Source organism: Vipera ursinii (genome assembly GCF_947247035.1).
Source record: "Vipera ursinii genome assembly, chromosome: 3".
Lineage (NCBI taxonomy): Eukaryota > Metazoa > Chordata > Lepidosauria > Squamata > Viperidae > Vipera > Vipera ursinii.
In genome coordinates, this window is record NC_139516.1 from 113,907,236 (window position 1) to 113,927,013 (window position 19,778).

At 38.7% G+C, this 19,778-nt stretch overlaps 1 protein-coding gene across 1 annotated transcript in view; it reads right to left on the bottom strand.

Annotated features, from left to right (window-relative positions):
• Positions 1–14,639, bottom strand: part of DDR2 (discoidin domain receptor tyrosine kinase 2) — a gene marked incomplete at its 3' end in the record, with an annotated part of 66,471 nt that extends 51,832 nt beyond the window's left edge. Inside the window, exons 1-2 of the mRNA XM_083360601.1 lie at positions 14,511–14,639; positions 6,291–6,402 (exon numbers count right to left, since the gene is read on the bottom strand). Of these exons, the coding sequence (XP_083216727.1) occupies positions 6,291–6,378 (88 nt within the window). The 5' untranslated portion in view covers positions 6,379–6,402; positions 14,511–14,639. The remainder of the gene's footprint in view (positions 1–6,290; positions 6,403–14,510) is intronic.
• Positions 14,640–19,778: the final 5,139 nt, after the last annotated feature.

A 19,778-nucleotide genomic window follows, 5' to 3' on the forward strand; every position in this document is an offset into this window, starting at 1 on the left:
ACCAGATGAGGTATTGCTTGGGGTAAAAAGAAGGGAAATAGAGGAACAAAACTGCATGGAGATGTGATGAAGAAAAGAGAAACCTGAACTGGGGAAGTAGAAGAAAGACAGCACAATCCTTTTAGTTATTATTTCAAAAATAATCACTTTTTTGCATCCTTTCTTTAATGATTCTTGTAATGTATTGGCCTTAATCGCTGTAATCAGTTGAATGATTGCTCAACAGCTGTACTGTTGGAAACCCAGACTGCTTGTCTCCAGGGCAGTTAACTGTGTTCTTTGCACAGGAATTGTTACTTTAAATCTATTGGTTGCTGCCTAGAGGCGGTCCATATATATAGCTGTTAAGCAGCGGTTAGTGCTGCTTCTGTTGTTACTGAATAAACATTTCTTGCTGTTTCACCGCTCTGCCTCCTCAATGACTAACCAAACCAAGAACATAACAGTGGCAACGAAGGTGGGATGTACTGCTTAATGAGAAGAGACAGAAGTCACTAGGGAGTGAGGCCAACACCATAGCCTGGCAGGAACCACGTTCCACCCCTCGGTCTGCCAGCAAGCCATGCTGTAGACCACCATGCCCTAAGGATGTTAGATGTTTTGTGCCAGCCATGGCAGTTACCCAAAAAGGTCATCAGATGGGAGCAAAGAGGCTTCTTTGCTTCCACTGATGGGTCAGAGGTCCCCGGCCCCTGTAGCTCCATTGGCGAGAGTTTTATGGTTAGGGAGGGGCTGAGACCCCCCATAAATACCTCTGCTCAAGGGGCTGCTCTCGCTTCTTGTCTCTTCTAGTCTAGTTCTGTTCTTTTGTTCTCTCTCACATGCAGGCATGGATGCCTCCATGCCAAGTAATTCTTTCTCTCTAATCTATCGTTGAATAAAGCTTCATATGATTGCATCTCTGCATCCTGCCTTTCACTTGGAAGCACCTTAACGGTCCATCGACCTCATGAGACCATCTCACAAAGGATCCGTCCTAGGGCTAGTGTCAACGCTGCTAATATCGAATGTTCTTGCTTTGACAAAAGATGAAGAAGCAGCTATTTCATATTTAAACTTATGTGTTACTTTAAGAGCTCTGATCAGTTATTGCTGGGGAGGGGAGGAAGAATGTGTCTCAAGGCTGTCTCAAAATAAGAGAAGTTAAGAATTTGGTGGGTTGTCTGACAGAAATTCCACCGTTTCTTTGATATTAGTGCAACTTTTGTCTAGCAATGAGTTGGCCGTGGCGAGTTGGCCATGGCGAAATGTCATACAGCCCTCTTGTAGATCCTGGGAAAAGGTAAGAGTTTCTAACTGGGCAAGGATCAACCTGGGACCTTCTGGGTCTGTCATTACATCTTTTGACAAAGATAGAACACGATAGATATGTATCAGATACAAAAATCAGGACTTCATTTTAAAATCTGAGTAAGTTCAGTGGGTTTTCTGTTTTTCTAGGCAATGAACTGTGGCAGAGGGGACAGAATGAGATTTCCCCTGCACCACATTTAGCAGTCTGAATGCAGACTGGCCAGCAAAGCTTTACAGTAAAGTAAATAAAATCCAAAAGAGGAGCAGCACAACATTCATTTTACGTATTTTCTGTTTAGCCCTCAGATCAGGGAGAATGCACCTTGGAGACACAGTGGAATAGATCTCTTCCCAGCCTCTTCCTCCAGTTTTTAGAAATGGAAAACTACCAATGCTTCTGACTTGCAAGGGCATTTCAGAAGGCTTTGCTCAGCTACCTGGCACTATTTTTGTAAGCCTAGCTGCCAGAAGAACTTCTCAAAGAGCTGCTTATTTTACAGTATTTACTGTCTGACCGCTGGACCCAGCCCAAAACTCTATCCATAAGTTACCTGGAAGTTAATTCTTAAAAAAACAAGCTACATGTGGCATGAAAAATGGAACTCAACTGAACTTTTTACACACAGGAATCCTGCTCCAATCCAAGGATAACCAACTAGCCATCTTCCAGATCTTTTAAATTACAACTCTTACAAATCCCTTGCTATTATGCATGCCAACAGGAATGATATTAAAACTTCTAAACCGTGGTTTAAAATATTCAACATAGCCCACACATTCCAGAGTGGTACAGATTGGAGTGATCTGATCCATAAAATTGTATTCAGTTAGGACAGAAGAAATGAAATATTTCTCACATGTATAGAATTTCCTGCAAAAAAGATACACTAACTGGCTAGTGGACAGAATGGCTTGAAATGCCATTCTGTAGAAATGCATGAAGGATAAGTCCATTAATAACCGTAGCTAACAGTACCTAAAGATTCAGAAGTGTGCCTCTCGGTGCCAGACTGCTGAGATAAATAGCAGAAATGAGAATTCCTCACCAGGTTGTAGGTTTTCTACAAACTACTAGCCAAGTGCTACTGGAAACAGAGCCCTGTGAGAGATCGACTTTCAGTTTGATTCGTTAAGAATCATTTTAAGAGATCAAGTGAGATAATAATTACAAGTGCACTAAAAAAACTATTATTTATTAAAACTGTAATTTCAAGTGCCTGAAACAGCCAACATTCATTTAAACAAATCCTATTCAACTATTGTGTTCACCAAAATAAATTCAGTAATTTCAGTCGTACTATGATGCTGGCTATGTTTAGCATTTTGATTGAAAATACAAGGGGAATATAAAGGACGCACATTGCCTTTGAAATGTACTCAGAGCTCCATTGTAATATTACAGAACTATTCTTCTAGATCTAGAACACCAACCAATTCAGTGCTGATGTTTATAGTTCCACATTTCTCTATTTCGTCTTCGGCTTCACCATTAATGCCATGTCCTCCAGGAAGAAAATTAACTACATAGTTATTACACATAGGAAATATAAATGGTGTGGTTTCCAGTAATCTTGGACACCTGGAAGCAGGGGACTGAGATCCAGAATAGATTATATGTTTGCCGTGCAGTTATTTATACTGGAATCTTTTTTTTTAAGTAATAATATATTTATCATGGAGTTAGGGCTATGAGATGGCTGCAAAGAGATAGAGAAAATCCTGTTTGCAGCCATCCAGTAATTATTGGGCTTTTTAAACATGTATTTATTTATTCAATTTATAGGCTGCCCTACTCCCAACATCTCTAGGCAGATTACTATTTTTTCATAAAATAGGGGATTTTTAAGCACTTTTCTGGAGCCCAGGGTGGTGTATGGCTCACAGGCACTGGGCTAGAGACCAGAAGACCATGGGTTCAGGTTGTGCCTTAAGCCTGGAGCCAATTGGAGAATTGCAGGCAATCATTTTTTTAGCCTTAGGAAAAAGATAAGGTAAACCAGTTCTGAAAAATGTTGCCTAGAAAATGTAAGCATTTGTTCATGTAGTCACAAGTCAAGAGTGACTCAAAGATAAAGACACATATATAAAGCCTTGGAGGGTGCTATTTTCCATCAACAACCATCTGCACAAATATGCCATTTGCTGTCATTACATTATGGAAGGTTAATACCATCTGCAAGGGATTTTGGTGGGGAAATGGCAAAATATCTTTTGTAATATTGATAAACTCGCTTTTTACTGGTCAGAAATTTCATTTTTGCAAAAGATCTTGCAAAATTAAGATCTTGCAAAAGAACTGGATGTGGGAAAACAGGAAATCAGAAGACACCATTGTTTTTAGAGGATGGTAAAAGCAAGGGGCCTTTTACCTATCTATTACAGCTCCACAATACTAATCTGCATTGCCAGACATATATTTTCTGGTGGTGGGGAAAATAAGGAGGAAGGAAGTGCAAATGAGACACTTGAGAACAAAGTAAAATTAGGCTATGGGCTTTTCTAAATAATAACTTGGAAACGTTTTATGGCTACAGGCAAATATATGTTACCTTGTGGATGAAACAAAGAGAATGGGATCTGCTGAGCTCTTATTGGCTACTTTAGGCTGCAGTCATACCTCCTTCTTTTTGATCACTGGGTATTGCCCTGTGTGGTCATTTGGGGTTATGGGATGGGGTTATGGGAGAGACTGGCCTCTGACTTTCACACCAGCATCTCCCCATACAATGCTTGACCAATGTTTCAGAAAGGGCGATTAAAAAAGTAGAATACATATTTAGAAATACAAATGATACACACATGAAGTTCAGAATTTTTTGTGTGCCATCCTCTGCCCCATGCCATTCTGCTTAGATCAGGGGTGTCAAACTGCCGGCCCACGGGCCAGATGCATCATAGTGAAACCGCGCCCACCCCATTGCCGGCAATGCCAAAAAAGTTGAAATATGTTGCAACACATCACGTGACGTTGGGAGTTTGACGCCCCTGGCTTAGATCACCCAGTGATGAGCACCAGTCCATTTCTCCCTACAGGTCACTGGCAAACTGGAAGGTAGAGGTGTCTGGTTTCCTACTGCAAATGGAGGCTTGTACAGTATTGGGAGTAGAAAAAAGGATGTCCCTTGAACCATGTGCAGAGAGCCATTTGCCTGCCTGTTATAGCATTCAAAAGCATTGAACCATAAATTGGGGAAGACTGCCCAATGAAGTAAGGAGGGTTGCAGAGGCTGCAAAATAAAATAGATAAATCTCACTACTTTATCAAGTGGCCCATTCACACACCACACACCTATGATCCATATGTAGGAATAACCATGGGGGTAAAGCCACTGTCTTCTTCACCAAGTGGTATTACACTTTGACAGTGAGCTAACTCCATAGGTCTAGCCATCAGTCAAAACTTGCCTTCAGTTGCAATCACTAGGAAAGTAACTATTACTGTTGCTGTTTGTCCCATTGGCTGACAGTGCCCGGTGGAAGGAAAAACAAAGCAGGAGAATCATTTTTCTTAAATTCTCCTGGATTAAATCTGCAAGCACAACACCAATCACCAACTTTGTACTGAAAGAAAATAGACCCCAGCTGTCAGACAGCAGCTATTTAAGGCAGCATAATTTTCTGCTAATCCAAGAACTGGAAGAATATGTGTTAATAGACAGAGGTTGGGCATAGAACGAGGATTCACAAAATAACAATCCTAAAGATTATTGTTTCTCAGAGGCTTACATTTTGCTACAGACATTCATTTCAGTTAACATCTTCCCTTGAGTTCACTAATCATTTCATCATTTTATCTCATCTCATGTCACCTCACTACACCTTTGCTACAAATGATTTACCATTATCTGCATTCCCACAATATCTATAGGTTGAAGTCTTTAAAGGAAAATATCTTGAAAGTTATGTGAGTTAATGCTACCTGAATAGTGTGATTCTAGATTTCAAATTATGTTTCCACAAGTTCAGAGAAGATAAGTGATTTCTATCTATAATTGGTTGTCCCAGCTTCTACTGAAAATACTTAGCTCAATATGGGTTTTCTTTGATTTTCCAACTGCCAGGACTACCTCACAATTTCATATCACAGCCGCAGCCCCTTGAACTTAGTATCTCTAATAGTAGAAAAAAATGGTGCTTTACACTTTAATGTTCATGGACCCTTAGGTTATTGATGGTGTTGAGGCAAAAGGGATAGAAATAGAAGACAGAAGAGAAATAGATCATAAATGAAAAATAAACTTATATTTAAAAAAACCACTTGATTACAGCTTAGTAGAACAGTCAAAAAATAAACATCATGGACTAATAAGGTAAAGTCTGTTGCAGAATCTAAAATCTGACTAGAAAATAATCTCATCTGAAATTTTCAGATCTTGGAACACAAAGAATATACTTTGTAATGTATGCATTGTAGCAGGAATCCCATTTGGGGTTGAAGTCATAGGATTCTTAAAATGATGATAAAATTATCATTGCAGGTTAAGGAAGTATATGTTCTACTTGTCCATATCCCTAGTTGTGGGAATAAAAACATAAAGAATTTGGGGAAGATTATTTATTTGAAGGCGCCCCCCCCCGTTCCTTCTTCTAACTGCATACCCAATTCTTCTTGTTCTTCTCCCTTTTTTGTCCATTAAAAGTAGTGTTCTCATAAATGTAGTGCATAAAGAAAACCCAAGATATTGAAATAAGTCTTGGGATTCCATTTTAACTTTTAAAAATTTCACTACTTTAGTGAATACACAGGTCACTTTGAAATATTTTGCATAGACTCTCTGTTTATATCTTGTGCGATTGTCACCAACAAAAGTCGCTTTTAGGCACAAACGTTTAAGTCATCTTATTACTATTGACTTAATAGAGAAATCCTCTTTTTTGTCCCTCTCCAACAATCCCTGGAATCAGCTACTCCCCTTTAGGAAACTATGATATATTCCAGTTCTTTCATTTTGTGGACCTCACCCAACACTAGCATTAGCAACACTGTTCTCATTTACCTGGGTTGACTTGAGTTTTCACAGCAATTGGAATATCCAGCAGCAGCAGGAGTAGCAGAGGCATCAGTCTCTGAGAAGAAACAAGCATCTTTGAATCTTCCCACCAATTTTCCTACCAAAAGAAGAGGGTCACAGTCTATAATTAACAAAATACTTATTGTGAGTAAAGCAATAATGGGTGACTTTGAAAGCAGGGACGTAAGTTTCTTTTGACCTTAAAATGATGTTAATAAAAACAAAACCGAAAAAAACCTGATGTCATTAGATACCTATAAGCATGTATATATCAGAGACTGCTAGCAGTTGTAATGGTAGCTAATCTGAATGGTTTAAAAAAGAAAATTATAGAGTTTCATAGAGAATAAGCCATTAATGGCTACAATACAGATGACCGTTTTATTACCTCTTAAATCATAAACAGAGTATCTTTAGTATTGATTTCTGGGAAGCAACCACGGAAGGAGCCTATCTCCTTTCAGTCCAGGCTTGGGAGCTTCCCAGATGCATCCAGTTGGCCACTTTGTGGCATAGAACGACAGACCAGATGGGTCTAGGGCAGGGGTAGGCAACCTCGGCTCTTTTATGACTCATGGACTTCAACTCCCAGAATTCCTGAGTCAGCCATGAGTCCATGAGTCATAAAAGAGCCGAGGTTGTCTACCCCTGGTCTAGGGTCTGATTTGGCAAGTTTTTCTTCTGTTCTTATATTGTTAATAAATGGTGTGACAGATCAGGTTGGTGTGCAATATGCATGCCATCTTCTCTCTCATACCTAGCTGTCCCACCAGATCACCCAATGGAGAGCACTAGCCCATCCCACCTTCAGGAAACTGGGTGGCTGGCATGGCAGCTGGCAAGAGCTGTTTCCTTACTCCAAGTCCAGCTGAGGATTTAACATGCCGGAGAAGTGGTGGAAGAAAGGAAATTAAGTTTTTGTGTTGTTATACTTTTGATGAGCAGTGTTGTGGCAGATCAGCTTGACAGGCATTTTTTTCCTGCAGTTTTGGGTTCTTTTTTACACTATAAATCTTAGTAATTTCTGTAGGGTAGTACTTTTTATTGAGTCCTTGTGCTAAAATCTTTTCCTCAAATGTTAAACACTCTCCTTACCCAGGGAGCCTCTCCTGGATTGGCTGATTTAAGTAGGTCAGTATTAAAGAACCACCCACTTAAAAATGGCTGGTTATAGGTAATATATTATTATATGAAATACTTAAGGCAGGGGTAGGCAACCTTGGCTCTTTTATGACTCGTGGACTTCAACTCCCAGAATTCCTGAGCCACGAGTCATAAAAGAGCCAAGGTTGCCTACCCCTGAGTTAAGGGAAGAGCCTTGCCACACAAAGTCTGCATGAAATACTCCTTTTCGATATCCAATTCAATTGGATGAAGATAAGCAAACTATTTGTTTGTATGCTTGCTTGATTACTAGGTTTATATGCCACTATGAACCATTAAGTGACCTACAAAACCATCTACAATAAGAAAATTAAAAAAAAACACTGCATCAAGTACAACAAAGAATTAATCAAAATAATAAACAAATTGCAATTATGTTCACTTCACACCAAATAAATAAGCAAGTGTATACCCCAGTAAGGGTGGGGTGGGAGAGCTCCCTTTCCACAGCAACTGTTTTTATTACCTTGGTGAATAATTTACATATTGGAGGATAAAGGACTGCCCCAGTTGGCTCTCTTGGAACTCCTGGCAGGTTTTGATACCATTGTCCACAATATTCTTCTGGATCTTTTCACAAAATTGGATTACTATAAGACAATGGCCACTGACCCCCAGTATCTTACAGAGTTTTATCTTGTCTATCTTGTTCTGCGGTTAGATGGTACTAACTGAAAGACATAATCAACAATGTGGAGATTATGCATCTAACTCCAAAAATGAACTGAATGCTTCTGAACGTTGGCTAAATTCATTAATGGTTTGGATAAAAGTGAACAGTAAGAGCCCCACCTTGAATTCCATTAACTCTTATCTAGCACCAATTTAGTGCTGACTAATAGTTGACTAGATTCTTGTGTATAGGTATGAGCAATAAATCATCATAACTGGAACCTAAAGTATGATCCTGATTCTTCTTGCCTGACAACTCCTTAGTTCTTCACTGTGCCTAGATCTTTAGGCAAAGAGCAATTATATGTAGTGCACCAGTATAATCATCCCTGAGCCCTCTGCTCTGACATTGCCAATGTGTTAGTTACATAACAATTAAACTACAACATGTTTTACTTGATGCTACCTTTAAAACATTATCTTTAAAACTAAAGCAACTAAAAAGCTAAGTGGTACACAAAATTTATTCATTTATTTACATGGCCATCCATCTCCCACAACTGACTCTGGGAAGTGTGCAAGGATTAACCCCACCCCACCCCAAATAATCCTTCCATGACATATATCCTAACCAGTGTTTTTTTTTTTTGTAAAAGAAAAAGGTGCCGGAACTCACACATGTCATACAACTCACCTTGCCTACCCTACAAGGCTCCATCCAAAAAAGGTGCCGGAACTCCGTTCTGGGCGTTCTATGAGAAAAAAAGCCCTGATCCTAACACAACAATAATCTGACTACATCATTCCAATATTGAAAGCAAGGGAATTCAGTTTAAGAAGTCAGTTTTAATCTTTAAAACCCTACATGACTTTGTCTTTCTCAAACTGGGCACCACCAGATGTGTCAACTTCTTTGGAAGCAATCTACAGAAGCAAATGACAAACAGGACAGCAAATATTAGAGCCTTGGTGGAGCAGTGGGCTAATGCCTCCTGAAGTAACACCAGCTGCCTGCAATTAGTGCAGGTTCGAGTCCCACCAGGCTCAAGGTTGACTCAGCCTTCCATCCTTCCGAGGTAGGTAAAATGAGGACCCAGATTGTTGGGGGCAATTAAGCTGACTTTGTAATAATGCCGCTTGGGGTGGGTGTGAAAGCCCTAATAAGCAGGCATATACATAGAATGAAGGCTACTGCTAAGCTTGTAAGCCGCCCTGAGTCTTCGGAGAAGGACGGGATATAAATGGAATTAAAAAAAATATATGGGGAAAATACTTTTCAGAATTATTATTTATTTGCTTATTGCTTCACAATTTGCCTTTGCTATAATTTTTTTAAGCGGTAAAATAGCTGTTAATTATGCTTGTGAATTTGTAAAACCTACTAAAAAGAGAGTGTAAGTACCATCTAAAGTAATTATTACAAAATTTTGGAACTTCAAAAGGCATAGTTTTACTGAGTACCAGATGACAAATTATTTCCAGTACTTGCTTCCTCTGAAGATGTATAAAGTTCTATTAAAATATTATACGATGGCCTTTGCAGTGTTTTCAACATCTGTATGGTTATGGACAAATCCATACTAAATGAAAAATGGATTAGCTGAGTAGATGCTGAAATATTGCGAAAGCCACTGAACAAAGTCTTGTCTGATTCAGGATCTGCCTTAAGCAACCAGCCATATCTCACACATTATTTCACTATGTTTCTTGATTTGGGTTCATAGGAAAACTCCTTTTACAATATCAAACACTCCATCTCTCCCTTTAGGGTTTGAAATGCAGCTTAGGAAGGAAGGGAAGAACTTTTAAAAAAAAGTTTGTGCATTTTGTACACTGAACAAGCCATTTATTTTGGATCCTGTCTGCAGTTCCAGATAACCCAGACAGGAAACAGACTAATTGAATTAACTCTACTTTATTGTAAACCTACATTAACAGAATAATACAAGTCTGAAAGCATAGACTTCCCTCTGCCCCTTTTAACTGCTTGATTCATTAGGAATAACGATGATGATGATGATGATGATGATGATGATGATGATGATGATGATGATGATGATGTTGGAAGGGACCTTGGAGGTCATCTAGTCCAACCCCCTGCTCAGGCAGGAATCCCTATACCATTTCGGACAAATGGCTGTCCAGTCTCTTCTTAAAAACTTCCAGTGTTGGAGCATTCACAGCTTCTGGAGGCAGGTTGTTCCACTGGTTAATTGTTCTAACTGTCAGGAAGTTTCTCCTTAGTTCTAGGTTTCTTCTCTCCTTGACTAGTTTCCATCCGTTGCTTCTTTTCCTGCCTTCAGGTGCTCTGGAGAATAGCTTGACTCCCTTTTCTTTGTGGCAGCCCCTGAGATATTGGAACACTGCTATCATGTCCCCCCTCGTCCTTCTCTTCATTAAACTAGACGTAGCAAATTCCAGCAGCCGTTCCTTATATGTTTTAACCTCCAGTTCCCCTAATCATCTTTGTTGCTCTTCTCTGTACTCTTTCTAGAGTCTCAACTTAGTCATTCCTAAGTTTCTTTCTCTGGCCTTTAATCCATGGGGGCTCCTGCCTCTCTTGTCTGGTTGTTTCCTAGGCAGCTTTTTCCCCCCACTAATTCCCCATGGTCATCCCACATATTCTATTACATCCATTGATGTAATGGCAGAAAAGATTTTGTAGGTACTCTGATCAAATGGCTGAGTGATCCATTTCTGAACAAGTACAGATCCATTCTTTCAATTATCTTATCTACCTACTGTCAAGACTGATTTGCACTTTCATCTATATTCCGCTTTGATCGCAGCTTGACAAAGAAAAGGGAGGAGGGGGTGGAATGCAAGGGGGGGGCAATTGCCTCTGAGCCTCCTCTGTTCCCGTGAGAGTGCTCCAACCCAAGGACACATTGAGCAGGGGACTAGTTTCCCATAACAAAATGAACAGAAGTGGTTAGTGGATGTAACGGATTGTGGGTGGCCCACAGGGAAAGCAGGGGATTAATTATGCTAGCTTTTGCATGGGAAACTCAGAGCTGATTTCACTTGGTCTGTGCCAATATGGTTTATTCAGTAAAGTTTATACTCTTCTTGGTAAAATAATGTCCCAGGAGTTTCTTTTTCTGGACCCACCAATTGGACAGTTTGACCCCTACCTTGCAGCTCCACTTCCCACATCGTGCTGAATAATGCCCAAGATATATTTTTCTGAGGATGGGAAGGCTGTGGTTTTCAAACGAAGATGGGCTACAGTCTCCAATCACTTTTATTTTCTAAGAAGGTTGACTCAGCCTTCCATACTTCCGAGGGCGGTAAAATGAGGATCCAGGTTATTAGGAGCTATACAATGAGGTTGTAAACCGCTCAGAGAGTGCTGTAAAGCACTGTGAAGTGGTATATAAGTCTAAATGCTATTGCTATTGCTATTATAGAGATTTATTCTCATAACCTTCCAAGTTCTATTGCTGGAAACTTCTGCGTATATATGAAGATTCTATTCTGCTTAATGTTATTTTATTTTAAAACTATGTTGGTTACCGCATTTGGCAGGCATTATACTATTTGTTTTTACCATCTCTGATTTAGTGTCTCCTTGTGTGGAGAAGTATTATTCTATTAGACTCAAGTTGGATAATGGGAGAAAGAGAAAGTAGGCATTATAGGCCTCTTCTCTTAATTCCCTTACTGCCTTGCTCACTTTCTCATTGACAGCCTCAAGATTTTTTGTTGTCTTAACAGTTGATCTCTACGTCCGATAATTCTGCTATTCAGTAAAATTTAAAATGTTAATTTTTTTAAAAATTTCTCTTATTCATGATTTGATTGAGGATGAGGGCAAGGGAGCTAGGAGTTTCTACTTTATATTATTGTTGGAGAACGTTTTTCTACATCAGTACTACTCGTGACCTCTCGTTTGGACTACTGCAACGCTCTCTACATGGGGCTGCCCTTGAGGACCACTCGGAGGCTCCAACTGGTACAGAATGCAGCCGCGAGAGTTGTGTTGGGAGTTTCCCAATACTCCCATGTTACACCTCTGCTCCGCGAGCTGCATTGGCTTCCAGTTGTCTTCCGGGTGAGATTCAAGGTGCTGGTAATGACCTACAAAGCCCTACATGGCATGGGTCCGGAATACCTTAGGGAGCACCTGCGGCCGGCATCAACTTCCCTCCGTCCAGTACGCTCCCACAGAGAGGGCCTCCTCAGGGTGCCACCGATCAAAGAATGCCAACTGGTGGCCCCCAGGGGGAGGGCGTTCTCTGTGGGCGGGCCGGATTTATGGAACCATCTTCCGGTTGAGCTCCGGATGGCGCCCGACCTTCGCTCCTTCCGGCGCGATCTAAAGACTTATTTGTTCGAACAAGCTGGCCTGGCCTGATGGGATGGGGTCGGGTTTTATTACTGTTCAATGTATTTTAACCTATTGTTATAGTTCTTGGGCACTTTGTTTAATCTCTTTTAATTTTTGTATTTTTGTCTTTTAACATGTATTGCCCTGTTCACCGCCCTGAGTCCTTCGGGAGAAGGGCGGTATACAAATATTATAATAATAATAATAATAATAATAATAATAATAATAATAATAATAATAATAATAATAATAATAATAATAACTATTATTATTATTATTATTATTATTATTATTATTATTATTATTATTATTATCTCAGTGCTATCCATTTGTAACTTTCCATATTTTCCCACTGTTTTTTCATTGTTTTTGCTTACTAAAAATTATTTAAGAGGTCTTTTGACTGAAAATATTTGAAAGCCTATTAGTTTGTAAGTGACTGTGATTCTAAGGCAACTGAAACCCTGAGTACTCAGCAGAAGATTTATTTGCACAAATGTGTTGGGCAATATCCTCTCACTTGATTTCATTTTTAGAGTCCCATTTGGTGGAGTTTCTGGGTTTGAGATAGATTGCTAATAGTCTTTGAAAAAAAATTTTCTGGGCATCATGCTACATGCAACAAATTGCCCTATGTTAATGTAACAGTAAACACACCAATAGCTATGTGTCTTTAAGGAAAAATACATGAACAGCACATTAAGATCAGAGGGGTCCCTTTAGAAGAGGACACTGCTTACTTCCAGTAACATCCAGCCAGTTATTTCGAACAAGATAGCAGCTTTTTCTATTGATTATTCCCAGTAAACAGACTTTAGTTTGTCCTGAATGTTATCTATTAGAAAAGCAAAAAAAAGTGTAAATAAGAATAAAAGCTTATATTGCCTCTGGCAGCTCCATTTTGCTTTGATGGGCATTGGTTGTCTTTGATTAAAATCTTTTAATTGAACCTTTTGAAAGCAATTGAAGCCACTGATGATCACCAATTATTTTGAATTGAATTCCATAATTTAACTGAGCCTAATTAATGTTGTTGTTAGCTGCGAAGTCGTGTCCGACCCATCGCGACCCTATGGACAATGAGCCTAATTAATAGTATTTTGTTTAATTTAATCTAAAGAGAAGGCAGACCTTTGTCAACTTTCTCTACTTCTAGCATAATGTGGTTTTGAAATATAAAACTATTATCGTACTTTTCATGCATCCAAAGACTTTTCATAAGTTATGCAATAGGAAGAAATCAATTTGTCCCCAAATATATACCTGATAAGGAGTCGGAATCAATAACAACTTCCATATCCATATTTCCCAATCATTTTTGTTTAAATTTAAGTTTTTTTAAAAAAAAAATAACCATGCATCTTTAGAAAGTATATCTTATTTTATGATACAGATATACATTTAGCACTCTTTAAAATATGTTAAAATGCTGTTTCCCTCTTTGAAACTAGCAGAATTAACTCCCCATCCCACCCTTCATTCGCTAAGCTTTGCTCTCTCTCCCCACTGGGCCTAGAGTTCCCAGGAAAAAAAAACATAGGTTCTGGGGCTTTTCTGAGTTTGGTCCAGGTGGCTTTGCCAGAAAAAGATGCAGGCGCCACCAACAATAGGACAAACAATCCATGAACACAGGGTTGTCACGAGACGCGCGCGCACATCCAGTGGAAGAGAGAGGCTGGAGACGTCTCATAATTTCCCAAGAGAAACAACTTAATGCAAATGGAATTCTTAGCTACTGAATCAACAACCTGAAGTTCAATTAGCCACAAAAACAAGAAATACCTGAGGTTTTTGTGGCTTCAGAGCCTTCTCTTTGACTCCATCAGTGGAATCTGTAATCAACCAGCCTGGCCTGCCATGCAAACATTTTTTTTAAAGAACCATAGTTATTTTATCTTTTTTTTTAATGGCAGGTATGCCAGGAAAGTACATAAAGTCCTCTTTCACATAACCTCATTTTCCCCCCTAACAACTGCTCCAAGCCGGACTAGCCTTTTGTTGAGAAATGGCTGAGATATCCATTTCGCTCCTTCCACCAGATAGACTGAGAGGGGGTAAGTTTGGTTATCTGTTTATAAAAAGCATCATAAAGTCCGTACCTGGGTGTTAAAATCACCTTTCAGCAGAGAAAGTCAGGAAGTTTCCAGAAACGTAATCCACAACTTTAAAGGAAAGTAGATAGTTCTTGCTTTCTCTCCCTAGATGGAGAAGCCGGGCTGGAAAGAAACTTCTGTCGGCTGATGCAAGATGCCTTTGCGAGCAATTTAGCATTCTGAGGATTCCTGGGACCAGGCCAGAAATCCCACAATCCAACATATTTCACATTTGGTTTCAATTAGGAAACGAAAAAGGAGAAAGAAAATCGCCAATTGAAACTCAGTTCTCTTTGGAGGCTCTTTGCCCTCACTCAAGGGAACTGAAGCTAAACTATAATTTGCAACAAAGCTCATTCATTGGAGCTATAGTGAAACTGGCTCCAAGGATCTGTGTTTGCTTTTCAAACATGAAAAATGTGACTTCTTGTTTTTATTTTTCTTCTGAGTTAGATAAACAATAAAAAGGAAAGAAATTCTGTTTGGTGTTGGAGAACAGCTCAGGAGGAAAGATTTACCGGTAAATTATGGATTTTAGTTTTAAGAAATAAAAATATTAGCAATATCTGGCTGGATGAATTTTTCTCTTTGGTTTAGAGGCAGAAAATTCACCCATTTGTCTTAAGATTACGGGCTCCAACTCTGAGTAGCCTTTTCCCCCTTTACTTATTTCCTAAAAATGAACAGAAAACAGTAGAAAAGGAAATAAACAGGAAGAGACCAACATAACAAAAGTAATGTGAGAGTTTCTTATACCTCTATGTATTAAAATTTTACATGCTATTGCAATAAAGTCTGATTATATTTCATAGTAATTGTTCATAGACAATTTATGTCTATAAGCAACTCATTCGTAAATTACAACATCTAATCTTTCTCTACCAAATAATTGGGGCTATAAATTATCTTTCAAATGTTGTTGAAGAACAAATCTGCTAGCAGAAATAGGTGAGGAAAGGTTTTTTTATTAAGATGAATAGATTAATATTAATATAGCTTAATATAGATAACAAGGTGCAAAGTTTCTGTTGAGAAACTTTGACCTTTAAGTACCAAGTAAAAAGACTAAAGAAAAAACTAAGGCTAAATTTACCCTATCCTACCCCATCTCATCATTCCATCCCATCTTATCCCATCTGTCCTATTCTCAAATTTTGAACACTAAAATGTAATTCATAATTAGGTAGTTGAAAACATTTAGAACTGATGACCTCTGTTAATTGTTGGGACAGTGATAGGAATCAAGCGTGAAACTGCAAATGCCATTGAATATAAAGACTTTTAAAAATCACCGAAAATCATTATATGCTAAAGGGTTACATTTGGTTTTGTGGCTTTGCTAAAGAAGGAGCCAAGTGAAACAGGCCTTGCCATGACAAAATACCATTTGCCCTGGAAATTTTGCTAGTCCTGAAGAAGAGAGTGAGTGAACATCAATTTAGGTAAAAGGGTCACTCTAGAGGACTCAGGACATAGGGTAGTGCTGTGCAAAATCCAAAGATCAGAAATTCTAAGATACAACATTATGTTGTAGCTATCAATTATTGAGAAACAGTATTCCATGCAGTGAATATTGTAATGCATTTACTGAATATTTGGCTGATATTGAAAGAGTTTCTGCCTTTTCAGAGATGCTTTCTAGGTATCACCCTCAGTTGAACAAATGTGAGTGACAATCAGGAATGAAGCTTTTTTAAAAATTCATTGAAATCAGGCAATTTACTATTTAATTTCGAGAGGATTGTATTTTTGCAACTGCACTGGATTCATAAGATTGCAGTATGTTTGCTCCAATTCTCACTTTCACTTTGAAGGGATGATATTATAAGATCCTCTATCTCAGGATGAAGAATATGAAGAATATTTTGTAAAATATGCACCCATCCTAGGGCAGAGCAGGAATTTAGTCATTTGAATAAAGATGCTAAGATCAGTTGCTTTGATGTGACATGTATCACCTGAACAGAGAGCCAAATTCATAAGAAATATTCTCTATAAATCACCAGGAGGGACGGATGAATGAATGAATGAATAGGAAAATCAACTGTGACTTTAACAAAGAGCTATTATCCTAATTATTTCACAGATGCTGTCAGCTCTGCCATCTTCGGCTTGGTGCCTCACTGGCATCCTGCCATCAACTCTTAGGGGGGAGGGGAAGGAGAGCAAATGGGCAATAAATATGCATGGGGCATAATGGTAAAAAGGGAAGAGGGATGAGAATTTGATGGAAACCAGAGGTGCAAGAAACCAGCTTGTGTCAGTCTTCAAAGCCATGAAGCTTGAGAATGGAGTGTGGATTGCTCCAAACATCTGACCTTTGAGTCTCACCATTGGCCAAAGGCGAACTGGTCAAGGGGAAAGGGCTGGGACAAAGTGAGTTTGCAACCTTTTGCATGGGAACTTTAGTTCTAGCCTGCTTTTACTGAATCCAGCAGTGCTTAGTAAAAGAACCTATCACTTCAAATGGAGTCAAGGGTCTCTTTCTTTCTTTCTAGCTGGGGCAGGTTGGACATATGTGTCCTCATTGTGGGATTTCTGTAGCACTGCTAATCTGACATGGCATAATTGTATATGGGCCTTAGTGGTGTAGTATGGACATTCTGAGACATCTGCAGTAAATTGAAAGAGGAAGGTAGTTAGAAGAACAAGAGATAGTCCCAAAGCAATAGCAATGTACTTACAGAAGTAAGTTAGAGTACTGTTAAAGAATGAACTCCATAGCTCACCTGAAGCAGCTGTTCTCAAGGTGCCCCTCAGACCATTTCCATTGTGCTCAAGATACTTTAAGGAGTTAACCATATAACCAAAATAAGATTAAAAGTCTACTGTCAAATGTTTCATGTATATTTACAATACTTGCGCCCAAGTATGGCTGGTTGCTTTCGTCTTCCTTTCTTGAATGGCTTTCTTTGTATTTTTAGGGAAAACCCTCCATTTGTCCTCCTGCTACTTATTCTGCTTTCTGAAGGATCTTTTTTTATTAAAAAGTTTTACAATACATTTTATCTTTAACAAACCCAAAAAAAAAGAAAAAAAACCCTCCCAACCCCCTCCCCTCCCACCCTCTTCCCCCTCCCCAACCCCTCCCTCCCTTTCCCCTCCCCCCCCCCACTTCCCAGAGCAAATTACAGGGTATAAAAATACTAACAATTATAATCTAACTTACGCAAACTATCCTAAACTATTTAAACTATCAAACTTTAACTCGCTTTCTGAAGGATCTTATCGGGTCTGCTGCTCTGTGGAAATTGTGTGACTTGTCAGAAAATTGGGATCTATCTCACTTGACTGTCATTCCAAGAAGCTTTATTGCCACTCCAACAATCTCAGATTAGTCATTTCAAAACTGCTCAGGTATCCTTCCCCATGTTGCTAGTTCCATGAAGAATTCTATGTTCTATCTTTTATTTGTACTCCTGTGGAACAGATATGCTACAAAGGATTTGTTCACTTTATAGTGCATTTTTCATCCATTTATTTTTAAAAATGTCCACCACTATGAAGGAAGCCTTCATTGTTGTCCTCTACAAAGCAAAAATATGTGCTAATCTACACCCAAGTCCTTATTTGGGCTTGAATAAGATGAGCAGCCTTATACTCAGCTTTATGCAAAATTCTTTTGTGCATTTAATATGCTCTGTCAAATACATCAGATTTGTCCAGGGCTGCTGTTTTGCCGGGAATAAAGAAGAAAACCACAACAGGTCTGCTTTACATTTCTTGCAAATGGCAATGAGAATGCACAAATGTCTTACATACTGGGAACAAACTGGCTTCTTATGACCTGCCAACAAAAATTGTGTCTTGCAATACAGTCAGCTGACTGGGAGGAAGGTGGATACACACCCACTTCTACAGGCCATGCAGCAAGTTTTTGAGTCAGATGTTGCCTCAGGTGGAATCTGTCTACTGCAGTCCAAGGATCCACCTGGGTTGATTAAGCTACATTTTCTTTCATTCTCATTTGCTAATTTCAGCCTATCTTGTTTATCTCTGAATGTAACATTTTAGCATGTGATTCCGAACAAACCAATTGATTTTTATTATCCTGCTTGCAATACCACAAATCTGTGTCCATATATCTACAGATCAAATCTGGCTAAATTTCTTCTACTATATCTATAAATACAATTGAAAATAGTTTCCAATTTTTCCCCAAATTATTCATTCTTTCACATTTATTTAAACAGTTTTCTCATTTCGCACAAAATGCAATTTTAAATATACTTATTTCTTTACTCCAAATTTGCAGCATACTTTCCACTCAGATAAGTTTCATTTGACAAACATAGCCCATGCGGGATTGACCAAGTTCTTCAGAACTGAATGAGCAAACCTTAACACTGTAATTTCATATTTTAATTACATGTCTGGGTAAATGAGATGGTTCTTGTCCATTTTTTGCCCACCAAAATGTTTTGTCTGCGACTTGAATTCCATAATCATATCTTTGAAAGCATTCTTTGTGATATAGTTGAGCAATATTCATATAACTGATTTGTAGATCAATATTCATATAACTGAATTGTTAATAAAAGTTCACAGAACCTGTCTCTGTGAATTTATCTGCCATCAAGCAAAACATTTTGGACATGAAATTTTATCACTAGTGGCAGACAGAAAGCTAGAAGGACCAAGGAAGTTCATTTTAGGCTTGTTACATGTAACCGAATGTTATCAATCTTCACGGATACATCACAGCTAGTGCCCAAATTAACTAACTGACCATCCAACTCACCCACCCATCTCTTACATAGTCTCAAAAAAGAGCAGAAACTGTGTAAGGTCCTAGATTAACATAATTTTTAAAGTTTTGTAATTAAATTTCTTTAATTTACATAGGCAGTAAACTCACTTGGAATCCAGAAAATAGTACCTCGCCATTCTGTATGACCCCATAACAAACATGTCTCCATTGAAAAGAAGAAATGCAGCTCAACATCAAACTGAACAAAGAAAAGGGTTTTAAGTGAACCGAACTGAGTCATCATCATTTGTACAAATCCCAGCCCTGTCACTCTTTATATTTTTTATGTCTGTTAGAGAAATTTCTGGAAATTAATGTCCCACGAATAGCCTTTTCATATTTTGGTTAAAATACCAAAATAATATTCCCAAGCATCTGATGAAAGGAAATTTTCCAAAAAGAAATAGTTTTTGGAGGGAGTGGGTGGTATATACTGTAGATTAGGTTGTTGGCACCCTCAATATTTTTGCATTCTAACTCAGCTTGAGAAGAAATTTAAGAAACAGCGGTTGTTTCCTGCAATG